At 32.4% G+C, this 10,199-nt stretch overlaps 1 protein-coding gene across 1 annotated transcript in view; it reads left to right on the top strand.

The window, feature by feature from the left end:
- LOC117167628 (baculoviral IAP repeat-containing protein 7-like) overlaps positions 1-9,896 on the top strand; it is a 27,286-nt gene extending 17,390 nt beyond the window's left edge. The window contains exon 3 of the mRNA XM_033352705.1: positions 8,865-9,896. Within this exon, the coding sequence (XP_033208596.1) occupies positions 8,865-9,197 (333 nt within the window). The 3' untranslated portion in view covers positions 9,198-9,896. The remainder of the gene's footprint in view (positions 1-8,864) is intronic.
- The last annotated feature ends 303 nt before the right edge of the window (positions 9,897-10,199 follow it).

Below are 10,199 nucleotides of genomic sequence, written 5' to 3'. Positions count from 1 at the left end.
ACAAAAATTTTGCCATTAAGACGCCATTTTGAAAATACTAAAACGAAAAATCGATCTTTGAACCATGGATTCTCAAAGTTTAGACATTTATTTCACCCGTTACTGAGATTCCAGGTTAATTACAGACTCGAAAAGCTTTGGAAAATGGTCCACAAAAAAAAATAGGCACGAAAAGTCACGTTTTTTTTTGTTTAAACTGCATTTTTAGATAATAATTAAATTTTTTGAGGAATTTCATTGGCACCGTCGGAAAGAGGAGATCTTAAGCAATAAAAATATATATGTCTCAATTTTTTCTAGTGTCGAATAGTCTTAGTTATTGGCCGTTGGAAAGCAGTGTCCCGGTTGTGGCGTTTTGGCCGTTTAAGGTTTAATTTATAAAATACTCTATCTCCTTTCATTAACAAGTTGGGCTTAGGTAACTTTCCTACAATTTCTTCCTTAGCTACGTCGAAGACATCCTTGTGATCCAACCTAATCATTTGTTTAGAAGTTACATAACTATTCGTAGATTCTTTTTCATTTTCAAATTCAAAATCTGTTAAAACATTTTCGACTGTGTTTTATGTGTTCTCTTGATATGTCAAGCCTCTTATTTTGAAATGTTCGCATGTATCAGAATCGCAGAAACAGCTCAAACTGCTCATTGTTAGTATTGTTAAACGAACTTTTCCACTCATTTGATGAACTTTAAGGGTGCCATTGAAAGTCTTTGCGTTATATACTTCTCATTGTCTTAATATCTTCATGGTCAATAGTGCTTATAATAATTCCAGGACACTTTTCCTGAATCACTCTAAGAATTTTTCCATAGATTATTTATCGACGTAAACTAATGTAGCAACATTTTTTTATGTTTGGAAGTTGTTTTAATAACTTTGTAGCCAAGATATGAAACATGGGTTTGTTGCGACATTGGGCTACGGGTCCAGTGCTTGAAAAGTGAAGGCACATGATATCGGGGGCAATGCTTTCGAAATGGGTTGCAAATGTGAAAAAATAGCAGTTATGGAAAGAGATGTGTTTAAGAATGCTGTGCTATACGACGTAGTCATATTTTCTAAGTAAACTATAGCAGTGTGAAGGATAATTTATATAAGATAACCTCCAAAATGAACGGGTTGAATTTCTTCAGATGTATTTGCCGGCATAATTTTGAGAAAGATCCATGTGTATTAAGGCATCATTATTAGGAATGTTGTTCTTCAGAGTATTTATTACATTAAACTGGTGGACAATGTTTCTTTCGCGGAACAAAAATGTATCTAAATCCTCTTTCAGTTTTTCTATGAGTTGACGTGGCTGGATGATTAACGTCCTTTTCAGATATTTTGTTAATTTAAGTGGTATTATAGCTTTGGGGTCTATGAACTCTTATTTTTGAGCCATGCAATTTTAGAAATGCAAGGGTTTGTTGTCAAATTTTCTGTTGCAGGAGTTTTATTGATACACTTTTGACACTGTCTGGATAAGCAGTGTTCACTGTAGCGATCACAGCACATCACATTCAGCAGTTTCTGACAGCTATGGATGGCTATTCTCTCTTTTTTTCAAGATTGACTTCCTTGTCAATTGGTTTTTATTTGTAGGATGCATTATTGACCATCAGATCCCTTGGAAATGATTTTTTGTAGTTCTTGTTGCGTTGGCCAAGTTTAGACATGAGCTTTTTCGAAAATTCTCAAATTTCCAAATATGGCAGACTTTTGAATCAACAAAATTTGTTTCGACAGTTTTTTTTTCAGCTAAAAGGGCTGTAAAAATGGAATCAAAAAACTTTTTTCAAAAAAGCTCGTGTGTAAACTTAGCTACATGTCTGCCGAATACTGCTATACGAGAACCGTAGAGTTCCCCTTCCCCGTCAAGGAGAACATATTCGGAAAACACTAAGAAACTGCCACTCATGCCGGGAAAAAGACCGATTTTTGGGTATGAGTGATGCCGCGAGCGCCTGCCGCAGAGGCGCGTGAAATACCGAGAGTGGCCGCGAATGGCGTTTAAGTACTCATTAACCAATTTCGAAGTGATGCATTAGTTCAGTTGATGCATAAGTATAGTTCAGTGTTTAAGTGATGTGGAAGTAGCATTAGTGGATCCAATAGCATATATGATTTGCACTGGTAGTTGTAGTGGATGTGTCTTGTGCTCTTCCGCCACTTTATGAATTTCTTCTAGTTGAGACCTTCGGGGATGCTTTTGCTATCCGGCATCGTACTTTAGAAGTCCGGCTACAGGTTCGGCATTTTTTCCTAAGAAGCCTATCAATGGATTTATCCTTCGTGTTCTTATTCGTTTTGGTAGTTGAGTTGGAAACTTTTTTTGGCAGCCTGCTCTAGCTGATTCATTTCTCATTAGATGTCCTCCTAAAGTCGTTCAAAAGCATCCATATTAGCTTGTAAGTTGTACTCATCTATAAAACAGTTCTTGCAAACGATTTATATATAGAAAGGCATTGATTCTCCAGGTTTGTAGTCGTCCCTCTCATCGAGCCAAGCTACTCATACTATACCTTAGTACTGAACTCAAATTAAAGATCGCGGTAGAACTCGCTGTTGTAATCACAGGTCGAGAACGATGACTGAACAACGATCAGCTCAATTGTCCACAAGAGCGTTAAATACATTTTAATTTTTCTTTTGGTTCACCTACAAAAAACAGTGGTTGGTCGTTTAGTACTAATGTCAAGGTCTATTTAACAGTAAAATACTAATATCTTATCCGCGTGCTTCGTGAGTCTTGTACGATCGTCGGCTTCCAGAATCAAAATTCCAATACTTAGTTACGATGATTTAGGTTTCTCGATTTATGCTTTACTTACAATTTTGTGAGTTTCGAAATCGAATTGGCACTTAACGATTCTATTAACGAATAAATTCAGTCCCTAATTTCATTTTTTACGATGGCGTCTGCCTGTCCCTTATATATCAAAAAATATTTTTAGAATAATTTAGGAATAGGGTTACATAATAACATTGTTCTGAAATAGTGCCATCACACATATGTAACAGTGTTACGATGTAAAAAATTTCTTTGGTCGTTCAGTAACAATTCCATAACAATCTTACAAGGATATGTAACAAAAAAAATGTTTTTTGTGTTTTTGATGCACTTAATTCATATTTTAAATAACACAATTAACGCACGGTTAGATACACACATAATCGCACGCTTAAGCTCGTTGAAAAATTACACTCGCTTGAGATTTAAACTATTGTTGCCGCCGAACGAGAAATCCCCAGAAACAACATTACCTGTTTGTCTCGTTATTTCTCGTCTCGTTTTGCCTCGTCTCATTCTTCCTCGTCTCGTGGCGTTCTTCCTCGTTTCTCGCTTCGGGGTTTTCCGAAGAAAGCGGCAGATTTGCGCTAGCACAGAGAACAGTTCGCGGGAGTGTTCTTTTGCTACTTTGACGCGCCAATGCTGAATAGCGTTCTTTAATGTATGCTTAAAGTCAAAATATGACTAGAAATGATACTTTTTTGTCCATTACTGATTAATTTGATATCAAACACGACTATGTTTCGATTTGTTCAAAGATTTAACTTCACTGTGTTATTATGTTATGTTGTTATTATTAAACATTTATTCTCCCAATTATAACAGTAGAATATATGAAACAAAAAGTTGAAAAGATAGGCATATTTGTAAATCCTTTGGAGTTTCAAGAATTTAACACTAATGTTTTATATTTGAAAGTAGAATTTTAAAGTTTGTGGTATCTAATTTTAATGTATAATAAGTATACTAAGTAACAAATAAGTCAGTAATAAGGCTCATATAAACTCATATGATGAGAACACAATTGGTTTTATAATTCACCTCTACGAAATTCATGTATGTATAATTGTATATTCATGTATGAAGATAAAATATTTTATAGATTGAAAACGCTTTAGCTCAGTACAAAAGACTCTTCGTTACGGAACATTTTGTTCCCGAGACGTAGAAATGACAAGAGAACATTTTTGTTAAAATATCAGTAGACTTTTTAAATTATATACTTTCAGATTATTTGTTTCATCCTGATACATTTTATATAAAACACGATATTTTTGTTTTGTAAGAACATTTGGAACATAAAATAGATGTAAATCGGAAAGAAAATATGTAGCTTAAAATTTTAAAGCTGCTGTGTTGAAAAGACAAGTCTAACAGACAGAAAACATTTTCCAAGTGTATTATCCTTATTGGAGAAAATACTGCAGAAAGTACGAAAATCGCAATAATTGTAATGTAACTATGTGCAGTTCAGTTACTGGTTTGCTGGAGTCTTTACCTTTTATTTCCTAGTTATTTCTTTTTGTATAAACACAATTCTATAATTTATTTTAATTGATAAACATCACGTTTCGGCATCGTCAAAACAATCTACATAATGTTATTGCTATAATATAAAAATGTACTGTAACTTTTCTACTGTCTCATTCCCAGATTTGTTCAGATTTTTTATTCAAGTTTATATAGGGGACATTAAATTTTGTATAAGGAACTGAATATAAATAAGTCTAGGAGCTCTATAAATACTTTTTTTTAGCCTAGAAAAACTTTCTTATGTTGAAAATGTGCTTCCAAGAAAATTGAGAAAGATGAGAACGTTAAAAATGACAAATTGTTGAATTTTTTACATTAACTTAACTCGTTATTCTGAAGAATCTGATATTTTTTTTCAATTTTTATTGAAGTACATTCTAAACATAAAAAAGTTTTTCCCTGTTAAAGAAAAATATTCATAATTTTTAGAGCTTTTAAATTTTTCTTCATTTTAACAACTCCATACAAAAATTAATTTTTCCTATATGAACTCAAATAAAAAACATGCAATATTAAAAAAATTGGACTCATAATGGCGATAAATAAAAAAAACATGATTATCCATTTTTCCAAAGTCCTGCGATTCAACTTTTTTAAATTTTATTCCGACTTAGTGATAATGCGTTTACTAATTATGAAATTTTGTATACAAATGAATATAAAAATACACTTAGAGTGATCCAAAAATGCATTGCAAAATTTTTTTTTCACTTTAGAGGGTAAGACATCCCCTCCGAAAGTTTCCATTTCCAGAGAAAGAAAATCCGTAATTTTTTTGTTCGAAATTCGAATATTAACACATGGCATCGGTCACTTAAAAATCTCAATTAATTAACATGAAGAAATGATGAATCTTCGAAAAATTGAACTCATGTTCCAGGTTTTCATCGAAACGTGTCAATCTTTTTAGGGATTGAAGAGGAGTGTGTGCGAAATAAAACCATACTAATAACTTTTATTTCGCATCAACCCTCCCCCTCTCCTCAACGCCCCAAATGAAACCCAAAAATGAAAAACTACATTTTTGCGCATTATTGTTACTTTTTGGAAATTTCCGTCATATTTATGATACAAATAACTACTAATGAACAATTTGTATATTTACCATGACTTTCTAAGCCATTTTTAATTATTGAAACAAATGTAAAATAATTAAACCATTATTTATTTCCAAAAAACTGTAAAAAATAATCGTATTTTCTAATTGAAATGCAAAATTTTGTAATTGTCTTTTATATTTATGTAATTGTATTGAAGCAATTATTTATTGTTTATTTAAAAAATTTAAATAAAAATGCGATTTTTTACATTTTTTGAGAATAAATAATTGTTTAAATAATTTACATTTGTTTAAACAATTGAAAATGGTTTAAAAGGTCACGGAAATTATTTAAATTGCCCATTAGTAATTATTTGTATGAAAAAGACGACGGAAATTGCTAAAAAGTAACAATAATACGTTGGAAATAAAAGTTGTTAGTATGGTTTTATTTCGTAGACTCCTCTTCAAGCCCTCAAAAGTTTGGCACGTTTTGATGAAACCCCGGAACATGAATTCAATTTTTTGAAAATTCCGAATTTCCCCATGTTAATTAAATGGGATTTTGAAATTCCCGGTGGCACGTGATAATATTCGACTGTGTGGTTATCATATGAGTTTATGAGTGTTATCAATGATTGATTTAATACTTATTATAATTCAAATTTCATATAATTTCAGAAAAGTATAGTAGTCAAAGTGATGCAAGTAGTTACGCACATTCGATTTTGTAAACGTCCCGACAAATATATTATATTTACCAACCGTAGAAATTAGATGCCACAAAATTTTGAAATTCTACTATGAAAAATTATAAAATTAAATTAGTGTTAAAGTCTTTAAACTTTAAATAACTTGAAAATGTATCTATATTTTTACCCTTCTATTGCATTTATTCTATTCTTATAATTGGCAAAATAAATATTTCATTTGGAATGATACACTAATGCAGTGAATTTAAATCTTTGAAATTACCAAAACATAGTCGTCTTCGATATCAAATTAATCAGTAATAGATAAAAAAGTATAATATGTAATCATATTTAGACTTTAACTATTTATTAAAGAACGCTAATTAGCATTAGCGCGACAGAGTGGCAAAAGAACGTCGCATTCCGCGGAAAAACCGAGTCGAGACCGAGGAAGGACGAGACGGGACGAAAAAGAAAGTGACAAGACAAACTGAGGAATGGGCCCAGGAAAACGAGACGGAACCAAGGAATGAACGAGACGAAAGCGAGCCAGGCTCGGTGTTTCTCGTCTCGAACATCACTAATTGTAACCCTACTTGCACTACCTAACCCGTATTTCTCTAGCCGATGCCTTAGCCAATTGCGCTATTGAACTGATTTAACGTTCGTGACAAATTCTCAGATATGATTTTTTGCTGAAAAAGCCAGGGTCCTCTCAGGAATATATTCCTTATTTTTTGGTTTTTGATATATTATAAGAAGGAGGGTTTAAAAAATTGTAAGTTGCAAATTTAAAAATAAAAGACCCGACCGTCAGCACATATCTGGTCTAAGATCGTTACAGAACAGTGCCTTGACGCTCCATTTCTCTAATACGTAAACGTATTTAAATTATAAAAGCGAAGCAATATAATGAAAACGGAGAATATATCAAAAGAGAGAATATATCAAAAGAGAGAATATATCAAAAGATAATACCTTAAAACAGTTTTAAAAAAGATTCCGTGTAACTTTCTTAATGCATGAGATCCATGTCCTTAGAAAAATAGAAAAATAAGGTTAGGTTCGAATACGTGAATAGTGAAAAAACGTAGTGTAACCAGAAATTTTAATAGAAGTTAGAAAAATTGATTCCATGCCTATACAAAAATTTGAATTTGGTATTTATATGATGAGACTATTGTTAAAATTGTGGTAAAAGTCAATAGATTTGTTTAGTGAAGACGGAGCGGTTATGTCCCCTCGACATCTTAAGAACTATGTGAACGCACACATTAAGAATTACAGTGCAATACATCGGAGAATAATACGAAGGTGTAAGAAGGGCCAATCTCAGTGACAAGTTCATGTTACTATTTTTGTAACAGTTTTTTCTCAATTATATTTCTGTTTTGATTCAAATTAATGATATTGACGTTTGAAATGAATTTAGATAATTTTGTTATTTAGTTATAAATTCAACAATGTTATCATAGAAAGTACTAAAAGAAGGTAAATCGGTAACTGCAGTCGTACAAGTTCCACCTCCTTTTTTCATTTCATTTTTCAAAAATTTGGGCTTTAATAAAAAATGGTTCAATTGAACAGTGTTCAAACCTTCTATTTTATATGTAGAAATTATTGTGCGTTTAAGTGAAAAAAAGGTTGAGCTTCAATTTTATAAGTTCCTAATTTAAAATGCTTCCACTTTGAGTTTGAAGTTCAGTTTTGAGTACTCCAAATGAAAAAAGTGGCAGCCATAGGAGTTCGATTTTTTAATTTCAATGACCGTGAAAAGGGTTTAAGTACCGGGAAATGGCTGGGAATTTTTCCCTCGATTAAAGCAGCCACTTTGAAAATTTTACGAATGATTTAAGAAAAATTAATTTAAATAATTTGATAAACTTTTTCCATTTATTATCAAAATTGAAGGCCAATGACCGTTCTCAAAATATTATAACCAGCTCAGAACTGTATATGAAGGTACGGTATATAGCTGTTGTTATGCTCTTGTAGTAGTGTTCAAGCGGAGCGCGCGCGCAAGTGGTATGACGACTTCCTATCCCGGAACGTGCCTGAGGGCTAGTGGTGGGAGGAACATTGTCGCGTCCTTCTATAGAGGGTCCTCAGTTCATGTTATGCGAGCTCTTTTCATTACTTTACACGAATCAACATATATGCATATCAACATATTTGATCAGATTATATCAACATATCAGTTTTTACTATTCCTTGCAATGCGAAAATTCATGTTTAAAGAATGTAATAAAAGCATAAAATCGAATATTTAAGAAGTATCACAAGTTTAACAAATAAGAATGTTAGGATCGAGTTTGAAACATTTTTTATAATTTCTTGAACATTATTGAACATTTTTTTTACCTTTCTGAAGCTAGCACGCGGCGTACATGTCCCTGGGAACATGAAGAAATTGCTCCAAAATTCGAGACACTAAGCTCATGAGAACCATTTCTCTTGAAAAACCACGTAATTAATTTTTTTTCCTTTCAAATAAATTTCCTACATTAACTTTAAAACTACTATGCTTACTTTTTGTACATTAGTTCTTTATTCCCTTAATTTTAATAATTGAGGTTCACTCTCGTCCTCATATTAATTTCAAATAAACGTAAATTTTAGAAATTTTTTAAACCAAACTTAGGTCAAATCCGGTTTTTGGTTTAAGTTACATAGCCAATCTGAACCCAAAAAAGGCCCAAACTACTACGCTCAGGGGTTCAAAAGTTTTACACACCCCTAGAAGAATTGTAATTAATCATGCCATCTCTTAGCCTTAGTGGATAGCCGCTTTTGTCATATTCATATATGATTATCTTTTTCAGGAGACTATGCAAATGAATTTACCGAGCTGTATTAAGAAAGTGGATCAATCGAAAACAGAAGAAGAGAAGGATTTGATTGAAAGTAGTCCAGGGCCAAGTAAACATCAATCTAATCGTCCCGAAGAAGAGTGTCAAAAATCTGTAAAAAGTAATCAAGAGGTCTTACGCGTAGATGATGCGAGGATGTGTAAAATTTGTTACAATGAAGAACTAGGCGTAGTATTTCTGCCCTGTGGCCACATGGTGGCTTGTGTAAAATGTGCTCCGGGTATGACAACATGTGCTGTATGTCGAGAACCTGTTACAATGACTGTTCGGGCTTTCTTTTCTTAGTACTATATTTCATCAAATAATTTCCAACTAACTTCTTCTAAAAGAGGACTTTAAGCTGCTGGTATATAATTGTTTAGAAACAAAAACAATATTATGACATGACTCATTCCAAATACCATAAGTGTTCCTTTCTGTAGGGAATATACATTTCGTCGGAATTGTGTACTTTATGTGCAATGAATGTCGTTTTCATTATGCTTCAACTGAGGCACGACGCGACGTACGTTTGCATACTGCGTAGTAGGAGTCTAAAGCGACAGTGGAGGAGCAAGTGTTTCATTCGGACCATCGCAGCCTTACCCGTTCACAAAGCGTGTACAGAAGTCTCACTTCAATTATTCCTAAATCATTGTCAAAAAAAAAACATGCTCATTTTTCTTCTTACTCTTTAATCAATGTCTTTAACTCTAGGTTTTTCTTATTCGATTTATATGATTTAAGCTAATATTTGAATTGCTTTTTATGTCATTTTGTTTGGACTTAATCGTTAAACAGGGGCAACATTTTACGTCGCAATAATGTTTTATATTTTAATTTTTAGACTCTTTTATTCTTACTTGACCATTCAACAAGTATAAAGAAATAAGAAATTTCGATTTCTTTGATATCTTTGAAAATTGTAAAAAGAAAATAGTAAAACTGCAATTCTCATATTTGCCAGATTATAAATATCGAATAATCTCTTACCATTTCGTTTGTACATATTAAAATAGAAGAAATTCTCATTCTGTAAAAACTGTTTTTAAATAAATAAAAGAAAGTTCTCAACATTACAAATTCCATTATTTTTAAACTGAATAATTGTTTGCTGATTAGAACCTGAAAAGACGCTGTAGGTGTTTAAATAATGCATCCTTTTACGAATAAAAGTTCAGTGCGAAAGGAAAAATTTTTACATAGTAAGGTTGTTATGGCAGAGTCTATCGAAGACCTACAAAGAATGTTGAATAAACTAGATGCAAGCATGAAGAGCATGGGCCTCAAAATTAACGCATATAAAAC

This window comes from Belonocnema kinseyi, chromosome 1 (assembly GCF_010883055.1).
Source record: "Belonocnema kinseyi isolate 2016_QV_RU_SX_M_011 chromosome 1, B_treatae_v1, whole genome shotgun sequence".
NCBI classification, from domain to species: Eukaryota; Metazoa; Arthropoda; class Insecta; order Hymenoptera; family Cynipidae; genus Belonocnema; species Belonocnema kinseyi.
This window is presented reverse-complemented; position numbering and strand designations above follow the sequence as displayed.